Source organism: Phycomyces blakesleeanus, assembly GCF_001638985.1.
Source record: "Phycomyces blakesleeanus NRRL 1555(-) unplaced genomic scaffold PHYBLscaffold_6, whole genome shotgun sequence".
In the NCBI taxonomy this organism is placed as follows: domain Eukaryota; kingdom Fungi; phylum Mucoromycota; class Mucoromycetes; order Mucorales; family Phycomycetaceae; genus Phycomyces; species Phycomyces blakesleeanus.
This window is the reverse complement of record NW_017265139.1, coordinates 537990-552184: the sequence shown is the minus strand read 5'-3', so window position 1 is coordinate 552184 and position 14195 is coordinate 537990. Positions and strand designations below refer to the sequence as shown.

The 14195-nt window shown below is 36.7% G+C and overlaps 5 protein-coding genes across 5 annotated transcripts; 2 read left to right on the top strand and 3 right to left on the bottom strand.

The window, feature by feature from the left end:
- Nucleotides 1-427: 427 nt before the first annotated feature.
- Nucleotides 428-1793, top strand: PHYBLDRAFT_142911 (hypothetical protein; the record flags this gene model as incomplete). The annotated part of the gene is made up of 6 exons (XM_018430892.1): nt 428-481; nt 560-649; nt 958-1097; nt 1222-1258; nt 1338-1660; nt 1730-1793. 6 exons carry the CDS (start codon nt 428-430, stop codon nt 1791-1793), a joined length of 708 nt encoding a protein of 235 aa, XP_018293968.1.
- Nucleotides 1794-4112: 2319 nt separating this feature from the next.
- PHYBLDRAFT_165905 (hypothetical protein) lies at nt 4113-6185 on the top strand (the record flags this gene model as incomplete). Its single annotated transcript, XM_018435323.1, has 6 exons — nt 4113-4172; nt 4493-4548; nt 4812-5264; nt 5398-5513; nt 5765-5938; nt 6031-6185. The coding sequence occupies 6 exons, from the start codon at nt 4113-4115 to the stop codon at nt 6183-6185; spliced, it is 1014 nt and encodes a 337-aa protein (XP_018293967.1).
- A 175-nt stretch (nt 6186-6360) lies between these two features.
- Nucleotides 6361-6940, bottom strand: PHYBLDRAFT_59455 (hypothetical protein; the record flags this gene model as incomplete). The annotated part of the gene is made up of 2 exons (XM_018440497.1): nt 6361-6751; nt 6894-6940. 2 exons carry the CDS (start codon nt 6938-6940, stop codon nt 6361-6363), a joined length of 438 nt encoding a protein of 145 aa, XP_018293966.1.
- A 627-nt stretch (nt 6941-7567) lies between these two features.
- PHYBLDRAFT_132081 (hypothetical protein) lies at nt 7568-8917 on the bottom strand. Its single transcript, XM_018429464.1, has 3 exons — nt 8736-8917; nt 8242-8529; nt 7568-8027 (listed from the first exon to the last, which is right to left on the bottom strand). Exons 1-3 carry the CDS (start codon nt 8910-8912, stop codon nt 7689-7691), a joined length of 804 nt encoding a protein of 267 aa, XP_018293965.1. The 5' UTR covers nt 8913-8917; the 3' UTR covers nt 7568-7688.
- A 2585-nt stretch (nt 8918-11502) lies between these two features.
- PHYBLDRAFT_15794 (hypothetical protein) lies at nt 11503-13836 on the bottom strand (the record flags this gene model as incomplete). Its single annotated transcript, XM_018433699.1, has 7 exons — nt 11503-11608; nt 11768-12231; nt 12379-12577; nt 12754-12958; nt 13028-13350; nt 13477-13586; nt 13726-13836. The coding sequence occupies 7 exons, from the start codon at nt 13834-13836 to the stop codon at nt 11503-11505; spliced, it is 1518 nt and encodes a 505-aa protein (XP_018293964.1).
- Nucleotides 13837-14195: the final 359 nt, after the last annotated feature.

Here is a 14195-nt window from a genome sequence, read left to right as displayed (position 1 = left end):
ATAAGTAACTTGGTAACCTTTGAAAGGAAGCAAAGAGAGTGAGAGAAAATATGAAACATGTGATACATACCTGTATAAATTTATATATATTTGATTTCCTTGTTTGGACTTATCCTGTTTATTTGCATGATTTCCCCCATATCTTTTATATCAGGACAGTTTTGATTTTTCCGAAAAACTCTTTCAAGACCTGGCCTTTATGAAACAGTAGATACATTTAAAGGATACTACAAAATAACACTGCAAAAAAATAAGCATATAGGTACTGAGTGTAAGAGTTGGAAAGCAAGACCAGTGCTATATTTTAAAAAGGCTTTCTGTTTTCATTTTTCAGTTTGTGTATATACAATATTATAATCAGGTACTTTCCCTGAAAAGTATTTGTAGTGACGAAAACAAATGATCAACGTGACCAACACCACACAGGATGCACCCATCCATCCATCCTCCTCCCCCTATCTCCCCCAAGCTTTTGATTGATGTATACTTTCGATGAATTTTATTGGACTAAAGTGAGGGAGGCGTCATCATCTCCCCATTTTTGTTTTTATAACTATAGAAAAATTTTCGCGTCCTTTGGTTTTCCTTTTTTTTCTCCTTTTTCTTTGTACTGACCGTGTCTACCGGTGGAGACGATGGAGAGCTTCTGGTAATATATGGGTTTATGTCCGGCCGGTCATCGTTTATACACAGAAGCCAAGAGGGTCTTCCGATAGCCATGATTCTTTTCTTATGAACGGCTAGCCAGATCACTTTAAGATAAGTATATGATTTTTTTACGTTATGTGCGATGCAACTTTGAATACTAATTAATCAAAGCCTGTGGAGTAGGCGACTGTAAGAGCTCAAAAGACGTTCATAAAGTCTTGGCAATATTATTTTGTTAAACTTTTTGAGCCGATTTTGGACTCTTGCGACCGACCGCTCTCTCTCTCTTTTTTTTTCTTTCTTTCAAAGGGGCCCGATGGAGTAGAGCCACGGGTCAAACATGGTATATCGAGCAAGTCCACAAGCGCGCGTGTAGCGTGTGAGCCCGCTGTCCGTATTCCTGTGTATTACTGGTTGCTTTCTGTCGTCTCTTCTGGTGGGCGCGGCTGGTACCATCTTTTTTGGGTTAGTTCCCGTTGCTTGTTCCCTCCCGTTGCTTGTTCCTTTCCTATGCCTTCCACGGCGGTCCGTGTTATTTGAAAGGTACTGTTGCTTGTTGCTTTTTTTTGTTAGTCTGTTGCTTCCACCAGTGGGACATTTCTGCCAGTGGGTTTGTTGCTTCCCACTGGTAGGCCCTTTCCTCCTACCAGTGGACCTGTTATCTCTCGCCAGTGGACCTTTTTATATAGCCGCCGGTTGCCGGTTGCCAGTTTCCAGCCGCCCGTTTTACTTCCACTGGCGGGTCCATTTATCTCACTGGTAGGAGACATTTATCCCACTGGTCGGACATTTGCTTCCTGTTGCTTCCTGTTGCTTCTGCCGGGGAACCCGATGGTTCCATTTCTGCCGCAAAATGGTCGGATATGTCGTGTCCTCAAGACACCTTGTCAAAAGCCGATAAGGCTCACCAGAAGCCCAACATGGGCGCCTCGAAAAAGGCCACACCGGGCCATAAGAAAGGCCAAAGTATGCGCCAGAGCAAAGACCAATCCGGTCCACAAGACAGGCCAATGTAAGTGTCAGGAAAAGGACCAAACTATCTCAAGACATAATCTAATTGTTTTTTATTGTTGCAATGCAGGCTCCAAGTGCGCACCAGAGAAAGGGCAAGCCGGCCCACAAGAAAGGCCAAAGTATATGCCTGAAAAGAATGGCAAACCGGCCCACAAGAAAGGCTAATGTAAGTGTCGGGGAAAGGGGTGAAATATATCAAGACATAGACTAATTGTTTTTTGTATTTAAAATACAGGCTCCAAATTCGCGTCAGAGAAAAAAAAGGCTTTTCAGAGACCCTCAAGGTCACTGTCAAGATTCAAAGCCAAATCAAGATAGATAGTCAAAAAAGAAAAGAAGTACAAGAAAAAAAATATAAAAAAGAAGTACAAAAAATATAAAAAGAAAATGAAAAGAAAAAAAAGATACAAAAAAAGAAAAAGCAGAAAAAAAACAGACAGAACAATATTTATCAGACAAAAAATCAGGCTCACGACTATCTCTTTATCTCAGATCAAACCTCATAGTCACTAGTACAATCTCCAAAATAGTCAAGCCAAGGTCCATTGCTATGTCCAAGTCAAAGTCCAAATCCAATTCCAAGTCTTGTCCAAGTCAAAGTCCAAATGTCCAAAAACTGTCCAAGTACTGTTCTAGTACTAGTCCTAGCACACAAACATATACAAACAAATAGAGAAGTACACAATTAGAGAAGTAGACAAATACATACACACACAAACACACACAATTTCTATTTTTCTATTTCTTTCTTATACACATACACACACACACACACACACACACACACACATACACACATACACATAGTCATATTCATAGTCATAGTCATAGTCATACAAACATACATATACACACTTATATACATACATACATGCATACAAAAGTAGAGGCGCAATTTCTATCAAAGTCCAAAATCTGGGCTGTACATCCAAGTCTCAAGGCCAAGTCGATTTCCAAGAAGGGGTCCAATGCAAAATTCCAAAAGCAAGTTCCAAAAGAAAAACCAAAAACCAAATCCGAGGCCTATACTAAGTCCTGTAAAAAAAACGGGCATATACTAAGTCCTCCTCTCCAAAAGGATCAAATCCAAAAACTGAGGCGTAGACCAAAACCTATCAGAAATGATCAGGCACATATTAAGTCCTCCACTCCAAAAGGATCAAAAGAAATCCGACCTTGAGGCCTATACTAAGTCCTGTCCAAAAATTACACAGGCATATACTAAGCCCTCCTCTCTCTCTAAAAAAACAAAAAAAACAAAAAAAAAGCAAAAAAAAAAAGCAAAAAAAAAAGCAAAAAAAAAACAAAAAAAAAACAAAAAAAAAACAAAAAAAAACAAAAAAGCAAAAAGATGAACAAACCGGAAGAACTCTGCATTGGAACCTGGACCTGGATTGAAGCAAAGCTGCGAACTGGAACAAGACTCTGGATTAGGACAAGGTATGAAATCCCTTTTTACACATATACATACAAAGCAAATGAAGTCTTTGATCAAAAACAAAAAACAAAAAAAATGCTCAAAAAAAGAAGCTCAAAAAAAACAGAAAGAGCAAAAAGAGCAATACCAAAACCCCCTTCTCTTATACTTTTCAATATCAAAACCCATCCTTTTATTACTATTCCATGAAATTGACTGGACAAAAAAAACCAAAAAAAAAAAAGAAGTAAAAAAAAATCAAAAAAAAAAAAAATCAAAATCAAAAATCAAAATCAAAATCAAAAAGTCCAAATTATCCCCTTTACTATGTGTGCTGTGTTCGGACAAAAAAAAATTAAAAAAAAAATCAAAAAAAAATCAAAAAGTCCAAATTATCCCCTTTACTATGTGTGCTGTGTTCGGACAAAAAAAAATTAAAAAAAAAAATCAAAAAAAAATCAAAAAGTCCAAATTATCCCCTTTATTATGTGTGCTGTGTTTGGACAAAAAAAAAAGCAAAAAAAAAAAAAAAAGTCCAAATTATCTTTTTTATTCTTTTCAATATCAAAATCATCCTCTTATTACTATTCTGTGAAATTGACTGGACAAAAAAAAAGAATCAAAAAAACAAGAAAAAAAACAAAAAGTCCAAATTATCCCCTTTATTATTTTTCAATACCAAGATCCTCCTCCTCCTCCTCCTATCACTCTTAGCTTATATTGACTGGACAAAAAAAAAGAAGAAAAAAAAACGGACAAAAAAAAAAGATCAAAAGAAAAATCAAATGGACCAAAAAAAAACCGACTGGACTTGACTGGAACCGACTGGACTCGACTGGACTCGACTGGACTCGACTGGACTAGCATGGCCTGGAATATCTTAGTATACTTAATTTAATTTAACTTAACTTATATTCCCCTTATAAAAATTTGAACAATAAATTTTGATCTCATTTGACTTTGATATTATCTTTATGAATTTTGTCCCTTTTTGATTTTGGTTTTACATTTGTCTTTAAAAATGCTATTAATAATGTTTTTTGGTACTACTATATTACACTTGAGAGTTGTCCTATTATACTTGTGTTCCTTGGTAAGATAAACATGGTATACTTTCTAATGGGGCGTTCATTCAGTTTACTATGGCACAGCGGGGTTTGGTCGGTATCGCTCATTGAAATCAGCTTTGAAGTGGTAGTGTCTGTAAAAATGACCCAAAGTAGTTTACTAGCTCTCTTTAATTTGTTCTTTCTTAAGATTGTTCTTCTACCGGTATTCATTTTCTTGTCGCTGAACTTATAATTTCACTATATAGCCAACCCACAATGTGCCATTAAGTTTGTCTATAATAATAATACGGTTGGCTGTTGTTTTATTACTACCTTTTTCTATTGTCTTGATTTTGTTAAAAAGAGATTCACAGTGGAAGATAACGAGGAACGTACCCGAGCTATCAGACGAAAAAAAAAGTTAATACGATATCTACAAAATGGCATATGGTCCTAGGGGCGGCTAAGTAACGAAAATTGCAGCATGATAATTTGAAGCTTCTTTGGGGATGGAAGAGTTTTGAACCTTTTGTGGTTCAATCATTAGCCTTCTCAAAGCCTCCACTATGATTATAGAAAGTACCAGTCTGTGCAGAAATTAGGCACCAATTTGCCATTCATTTGCTCAGCAGTCGTTTTCTTTTTGGCTAGAAAATAATTTCGTTAACATTAATTCATAAAAGTTACATCGATCGTTATTCTCTTTCTTTTTTTTTTAATATCTTTAAAAATATTTCACCTCTCAAGTCACTTGGCTTGACTCACTGCTACTGTCACCCATTTTTGGCGTTCTTTATGAACAGTTCTGAGTCAGAAGCCGAAGGAAAAGGCGAAATATGTGACAATTTTATAAGTAGAAATGTAAACAAGGAATCTCAAAATATTGAACGCATGTATGGGCCTGGGACCTTATGTCCAATATCTCCACCGTTCCCCGTTAGCCTTTACCATCTTTGCCCATCCGAGGTTGTGCCTATGAGAACAGACTTGGTCTGGTACCGTTGTATAGTCAGGTTCCATAAATGGATCGTCCGAGTTTCTAAACGAAATATCTCTTTGGAGTTCTTATCCTTGCTGAAATCCGTTCCCAATCCAGGTGTCTTCAGTACCCAGTTACTTATTCTTAATTCTTTCATGTCATTTATTTTTTCTTACATATTTATACCACCTTTATTCTTACCAGCTGTATTATTTATCTTAATCTTAGACTTTTCAAAGCTGTTTTCCTCGACTCGGTGGGGGTCTTTTTTTCTTTCTTCTCATATTTAGGCGGTTACTGTTTTTCTTTTCAGCTGATTCTTCAGCTCTTATTGGGTCACACATATTCCTCAGTGAACAAGGCCTAGAAAAATCTGCAATAAAGTATTTTCCTCTGTACGGACATGGTAAGTAAATTGGCTATGTGAATAAGTTCTTTGGTTACTGTATAGTTTATGCATGTGATATTTTTGTATCATATTAGAAAGACATTAGCGGTCAATAACGACTGGCAATCATATATCAAAATTAAAGAATTTAGCCATTCAGAAATAAAAATGTTTCGTTAATAATCAACTGTTGGAATGAGAATGAAACCTTGCTGTTCAGGGTAGTGATAATTATCAAGATATGGTCCTATTCAAACGCATTTGTAAAGATTTAGTTCAGAATGATAAGACTGTATCTTATTGGCATGACAAACCATGGCACCAAGATACAGAAAAGAAGCGAAATGAAAGGAATAAGCCGTCCAATATAAAGACGGCTTTTTTTTTCAAAACCGAGATGACATTCAACTTGAAGGAGATAGGTGGCATACTTGCTATCATGGGTAAGTTTATTTTTTTTGATTGAATTGCGATAAAAGAATCGAACACTTTCAGTAGTATAAAAACGTCTTTAAAGATCTTTTTTTTTCACGAGCCAATTCCAAACAACGTTCCCAATTCATCCTGCCAGTTTGGTTCTTGCGGAATCTAATAATAAATTCCAGATCATCATGCTTGCCAAAATCTTCTGATGAGGTTTTCTTGTGGCCACAGCTTGGTAAAAGTTCAAGTGAGCTGTCAGTGCTGTAGTGAGGCAACTTATAAGTGTAGCCAGGTCACAGACATTCAAATCCAGTGACTCAATTAGGTTGTATAAAAAATATGACATTGCAAATTTAATAAAACAAGAGTCTTTTCTACTATGACAAAGCGTGCTTTATTACTTAAAGGTTTCGGAAGAGTCAGTTGAGGATAGCTAGAAGATTCAGAGACACATATCAGCCATACACCCGTTGTAACATCGATCCCTGCCACTGCCTTCCATATCCGAGTACTTTTGTTTAGCCGAAAAGTTGAATTCTAATGCATGAAACACAATTTTTCTTGCTTTGAGTGTGCCAGGGATGTCGACAAGGGAAGCATCTACCTTATTCCACGATTTTTCATTATTGGTGCAAATGAAATCAACGGCATGTACCAAATTTTCTCTTTGCTCAGTTTCAAATTCAGGGCGCTCCGCGGTAAGCCGACAAAGTGTTCGTACTGTCGAATGTTCAGGACGAGAATGGACATACAAAGTGGGCGATTTTTCAATCAGAAACATTGGCAATGCCTGTAAAGATGATACGTTGGCATCAACTTCTTCGCACGATAGGCTTGAATTTAACAACAAGATAACAGCTTTTTGCCCATGAAATTACAGCATAGAATACGCCACATCCATGGTTGACCACCAACAGGTACGGATATGGTGATAAATGTCAATGGAAAGAGTTTATAGATGCAATATACCATTACCAACTAATAGGATTTGTACAATCGCTAATCCCAGGGGGACGACACATTGATTCTACCGGACGACATCTGGTCCCTAAGGATCCATTTTTATTATAATAGTTAATACAAGCCAGGATACAGAATATTCGGATCAAGATTTTCTTTCGTGCTTTAAAAGAATTAAAATAAAAGGGATGACTGGGAATTACTTATCAATTGGTGCCTTCAAAATTCTGGGAACATAAGTAGGTGAAAGAAAGAGAAAGACATTATATACGTAAAAAGGCCAATGAATAGTAAAAAAAAAAAAATCAAAAAAGATTGCGTCACAAAGTATGTAATGACAACAACTCACTATAATATTCTAAATAGCTGGCTATTGATATAGTTTAATTTTTTTTTCTATAGCCAAGTCTAAATTCAGGGCGTAAACGGCTATTAATCGAATATAAAGTATTTTTTCAGGACACGCCATTTTGCCCTAAAGGATTAAAGACACCAGTCCCACAGTCATGGTCTGGTTAAATAGAGGCGTCGTTCCCCACCAGAAAACATCGGGTCCGTAAGATCGCTGTATATATATTTGTGTGTGTGTGTGTGTATCTATTATGTATATCTTCTCATGTTTCAATTCTTAAGCTTTTGGCTATAACCATTAATGACTAAATTGTATATTGCAAATAGGTCATCTTTTTGCATGATCTCCTTATTATCAGAGGTCCAAACATTTATTTGTAGGAGTGTATATATGTATATGTTTGTGTATATGTTTATGCTTGTTCTGTGTGCGTGTGCTTTTTTCTTTTCTTTTTCAGGTTAAGAGCCCAAACGCTGTCCTCTTCCCCAGCTGTTTCCAAAAATTGATGATTGTTGCTGTTGCTGTTGCTGCTGCTGTCTTTGCTGACCAGGTGTGTGAATACCACCCATGGAACCAGTAGCAAATCCGCGAGTTCCCCTATTGACGCCTGGGAATATACGTTGAAGCCATCCAGGTGTGCTCAAATAATTCCTGCCTCCCTGACTACTACCACCAGTTGGAGAGCCAGAAAGGTAGTAGTAAGCATGGCTGGCACCAATACCTGCCAACGATGCCCAGGGTACAGCACCACTGGACAACAAGTCATAGGCCACCAGTACCCAAGGTAAGTACAATGCCTAACAATGACAATGGCAATTAAAAGCATTATTATTATCATTTTAATGTTTGTAAGTAATTGTGTCCAAGGTACTTCTTTTATATATATATGTATATACGGATCTCTTTTGCTCACACATTAAGATTCCTTTTTTTTTTCTAAGTTTTGTTTCTTTATTTCCTCTTAATGTTCCTTCTTTTGCTATTGGTACTATTGTAAGTATTATAGCTTACTTTGAATCTGAGGCCAAACATAAATGTCATCATGGTTTCCTTGTTGTGTTGGGACCACAGATAGGCCACGGCCAACAAAAGACCGTCGCTGAGAACAAAGAGTTCGAGGAAGTATGCGGCAATCAATTGGATGAATCCGACGATAAAATGAAAGTAAACGTAATCGGCTGTACGTCCCATGAATACTTGAGTCTCGAGATCGTTTGAATAGCGATAGAGAAAAAAGATGTTCATTGCAAACGAGATATTGACACGATTCACAAAGAATGCAGTTACCAGTCGCCAGAGCTATAGATATATTATGTATGTATGTATATGTTTGGTTATTGTTGATAAAGATTATTTAAAGCATTTAATTAAATATAATAATAAAAGAAGTATTGGTATATGTGGTTTATTTTCATTTCGTTAAAATATGTACATATGTACATATGTATAAAAAGAGGAATTAAAGAATGAAATAAAGAGAGGAGAGGATAAGAAGCACACTGTACCTGTAACTTTGCCACACCATGCCAATAGAGAATGAGATATGAGATGTTGAAAAGAGACAGAGCAGGTGCAACGGTGAGGACGATGGAGAGAGTAAGGAGTGCCTTTGTGACTGGTGGTACGGAAGCATACCATTGCATTGCCTCATTGGTGATGGAGGGTTGTGGTGGAGGAGGCATCTCTCTTGAACGCGTATGGATTTACTTATTGCTTAAGAGAATTGAGTTTTTTTTTTTTTTTGGAAAAAAAGGGATATATTATATATATTATATACATAATATAAAATAATATAAAATATATATATATAAAATGGTCTGTGTGACGATTGACAAATATAGTTTTTGGTTTTTGGTTTTTGGCTTTACGTATACTTGATATTATATAAATAAATACACCCACCCACACACACACATATATATATATAGTGAATATGAATATTGAAACGGTTTTTGCAGTGTATTGTAGTGTAGTGTAGTGTATTATTATTATTATTATTATTATTATTATTATTATTATTAGTATTATATATAATAGGAATGATTTGTAAATTTGAATTTGAATTTAAATGTGAATGTGAATGTGAATGTGTATATAGATACATAGATACGTTTGTGTATATAAATGTATATGTGTGTATGCCTTTTAGTCGTATTTTAGAGAGGAGGGCCACCGTCTTCACTTGTGTCCATGGAGGTGGTACGCATATATTCAGATGGACGACGTGCTTTGATATTAGCAAGTTGGAGTGGAGAGCGGGATCGGATACTACTGGGTGAAGAGGGTCGGCTGGTCATAACCGAATCGCGGTGAATTAAATGAGAAGGGGGGATAGTGGAGCTGTACGAAGGTGGGGGATTGAGAAGTGGAGTAACAAGTGACCGACAAGATTGTAGTCTAGCTTCCAAGCTCTACAAAAGAACAATATATATATATATATATATATAATATAAGAATAAAAAAACAAAAAAAACATGCTCTTTTTATTTTTATTTTACTATTTTATTAAAAACTTACCCGTACACGGCCGACCATTTCCTGAACCATCTTGACGGGATTGGAACTTGCAGCCGAAAGGGGTGCTCCGTTGGACGTCTTGGGGATCCGGGTGCGGTTTGTGGTGCGTGAATATGGTTCGTAGTAGTGCCCACTTGCGCGATCAGGGGTTGTTGAGCGAGCCGCACTTGCAAGGTGAAGTTGGTGTTGATGTTGAAGTTCACCACACTTCTTTTCAGAATTCTCGAGCTTATTTTCAAGTTCCTGCAGAGCATCAGCCTGCTTAGCCGACTTGTCCCGCATCACCGCCAGTTCGTGGTGAACCTCTGGTTAAATAAGAGGATATTAGTAAGTTATTCATTATGGGTTATGTATTATTTTCATTGTTTATATACATATATGAATAGTAGTAGCAATAGTAGTGATGGTGGTTATAACAAGATAAACTATATCCACACACACATACACAAACACAAGCACAAGCACAAGCACAAACACAAACACAGACACAAATATAAATATAAATATAAATATAAATATTTACTTACCATTAAGTTCATCTCTTAACCGTTGAGCTTGTTCTGTCAAATTATCTTTGGTGGCAATTTCATTTTCAAGAATGACGTTCCGTTCAATTGCTTTGTTCATCTTGACTTCTAGATCAGACAATGAGGATGTGGCAGCTCTAACAAAAAGAATAAGAAGGAATGATAGTCATTATTTTATAAAATCCAAAGCAGACAAACAAAACATATGTTAACATACCTTTCGGTTCTTTCAAGATCATCATTGTCTAGTTCAAGCTCGAGTATCTTTTTGCGAAACATCTCTTCGGTTGCCCGGAGTATATCTATCTCTCGTTGCATCTGCATCATCGTCATACTCTGTTCATGTTTAGCCTGGGTGAATTTGCCTTTCCACTCGTCAGCCTCACGTTTGGAGTATTCACATCTCGATTTGAGATCATTGTAGGCCTTTTCAGTCGTCTGGAGTTCCTTTTCTAGTTCTTCTTCTAGTTCTCTACTCGAGACCTGGAATTCGTCCAGCGCTGCACGAGTGTCCTGAAGTGTGTTTTCAAGGTTCTCGGCATGTGCACGATAGTATTCGAGTTCATCCTGAGTTGAGCTAAACTGCCTGTTTGTTTGTTTGAGTTGATATATTTATATATAATTTTGTATTATACAAAGAAGAAGAAACAAAAGAGGTGCTCAGCGAAACATAGACAGAATAATAGGATAAAGAATAATATAATTTGTAATTTTTGAAAGTGGGTTGCTGGCTGTCAACCTACATGATGCGTGATGACATTGAAGACATGTCGACAGCCATTCCACTATGCGGAGAGTATGTACAAAATTAGAGAGAGAGAGAGAGAGAGAGAGAGAGAGAGAGAGAGAGAGAGAGAGAGAGAGAGAGAGAGAGAGAGAGAGAGAGAGAGTGAAAGAGAAAGAGAGTGAAAGAAAGAGGTCAAAATCAAATTTGAACCAAAATAAGTAAAAAAATAAAAAATAAAAAAGATAAGGGGTGAATATGATAGGTAGGCAAAAGAGAGAGAGAGAGAGAAAATTCCAAACTTAATACATGTACAAAATGACGTCTTTATTTTCTATTTTTATTATTTTAAACATGTACACACAAGAAAGACAGAAAAAAGAAAGAGAATGATATTTAAAGGGATAAAGATAATATAATATAATTTATGTATATATATATTTTGTATGTGTGTGTGTGTATATAGAAAGAGAGAAGGAGAGAGATAAAGAGCTTTATATACATTCACCACTTTGTTGCCAATGGATTAACAAGATTCTGAGTCACGGCATGATATTGTGTTCGAAGTAACTGACGGGATCGCTCTGTCGATGGGTCACCAATCCATTCACTAAACAAGCAAACATATATATATATATATATAAGCAAATACACACATAGACACACACACACACAAAATATATAACAATGGAAGATGTAGAATATACAAATCAAATAAACACCAACACCACCAACACCAACACCAACACCAACACCAAATATCACTTACTTATAGATTGCAACGATTGCTTCATTTTGTTCAGGAAGAACTCCATCTACAGATCGATAAATGTTTTCGACATGGTTAACCCAGTCCTTGGCATTGACTGTCTCGACTGGTGGAGGAGCCAGTTGACCTCCTCCATTAGCGCAACCACCTGGACAGGCCATGACTTCAACATAGTGATATTGACATTTGTTGGTCTTGATTTTGCGTACAATATTCTGAATGTTACGGAATCCATATGCGGTGGCAAATTTCAACAACACCTGACCATCAACAGTCTCGAGACTGTATTCCCGGACATCTGCGTTTCTGCCTATCCTGACCACAACTTGGTCAGACTGTGAAGGGTCACTAGGTAACTGGATTCCAAACAGCTCGCGGGCTGCTGTAGCCATAATGTATTCCATCTGTCCACCTGATGAAGATCCAGCACTACCGTACAGAGTTTCTGAAGGGTTCAACAGCGCCTTTGTGAATCTGTAAATATAAATATAAATATTTAAATATATATAAAGTATTAGGAAACAATACATTGCACAAATCATTTGAAACAAAATGAAAAAGGCTATCTCTCTTTCTTTTTCTTCTTTATATATAAATAAAAAGTCATATACTTGCATTGTGTCAAGAGGAGCTTCGAGAAGTTGATTGAAATCGACATTTTGTTCGCCAAACATCTTTTGTACTTCTCCGGTTGTTAACACACAGTCCACTTCACGCGTATCGAATTCTTGCATAAAAAAGTCTGGTCGACTTGCTTCAAGCTTCTTGTCATAACAGGGCATAATTGCCACATGGTAAATCAAATTAGGTCTATATATGTACAAGTACACACACACACACACACAGAGAGATACATGCATATATGTTGGTTATCACAATATTTGTTATGACAGAATTATATACACTTCCACACTTCCACACTTCCGCACTCACTCACTCGCTCACTCACTCACTCGTAAAAAAAAATAACAGCAAGAACAGCTCACCTGGTATTGACCTTTGTGGCCAAATAATCCTTTACTAATGTACCCATCATCTGCTGAGGTGACTTTGTATTACTGATGTGGGGTAATACCTCTCCATGGGTCTTTTCAGCGTAACACACCCAGCCAGGACAAGACGATGCCAGCATTGGAAGATGTTCTTGAGACTTTGCTTTTAACCCACCGGCACCACCACGACGCCGAGATGCTGCTGTTGTTCCTCCTCCTGCTACTGGTGTGGCACTATTTGTGACAATTGGATCTGATCCACCTGTGGCTGCGGTTGCACTCTTGTAACGTTCGACAAATTCTCTGGCTGATTCGACTAGAGAGAGATCTCGGGCAAATGAAATGTCTACTAGGTGGTGGCAGCCGAGTTGCTTAAAAAAGTATGTCAATCGTTTGTGAATCTGGAGTGGACTGAGGTTGTAGTGGGCGGCTAGAGAAGCGCGGGATTGAGGCGATAGAGATACCACAATGGTCCGGTACTTGTCAGGTGTGTTTTGTTCAAGTGCTAGTTGATTAGCCTTTATGATTCCATAAAGCTCTTCTTGAGACTGCATACTGATCAATACACTCTCTGCAGAAGTAACACATCCACTTGATGCCAGAAATAATAATAAAATGCAATGGTATTTGTAAGTGAAATCGATTAATTATTTTAATTCATTTCATTTTATATAAGAAAATAGAGTCAATTCATAAACTTATTATTGTAATTATTACCTGCAAGCCAGACAGTCATTCAAACTGATGGCTGCCTTTTCTAATTTCGATTCACCTCCGTCTTGGGTAATCTCATAGTAACCACCTTGATCATCAACCTTGATCTCAGACTGTAAGAAAGAATAGACAAGAAAGGAAGGATAGATTTCTTAGTAATGGGTTTGAATTGTCTAGATTGTGTAGAACGATGATCATCAAAGTTGATTCTTTTATTTATTTGTAAATGTAAAATCAGAAAGGGAAACGTACTTGGTGGCCAGGGTCGGCAGTCTTTTGGATCTCAACAGGCTTGATGCAGGCCTGAGAAGGGGCAATGTAATCGTTTAGGTCTGTTAGAACAAGTGCTGAAGAGAATGCCATTAAAGAGTTGGGAGTGTTGAGTTTGGTTAAAAGAAGAAGAAGAAAAATAGAGGTGTTTAATTATAAATATAAAAAATTATAATTAAAAAAAAAAAAAAAAAGATTGGTTTAGACTGTCTATATTTCTGCTTTTAATTTTAATTTTTATTTTTATTTTATTTTATTTTATTTTATTATCAGTATAGACTATAGACTATAGACTATAGACTATGTATTCAATATCATCAATTGTATGTATAAATCTTTGAATGGATAATGCTGGGTACAATAAATACAAATTCTCGGTCTACCAATCGGAGATGGCCGATCTTTTTGACAGCAAAGATTGATAAAAAAAAAATAGACACAAAAACAGGTTT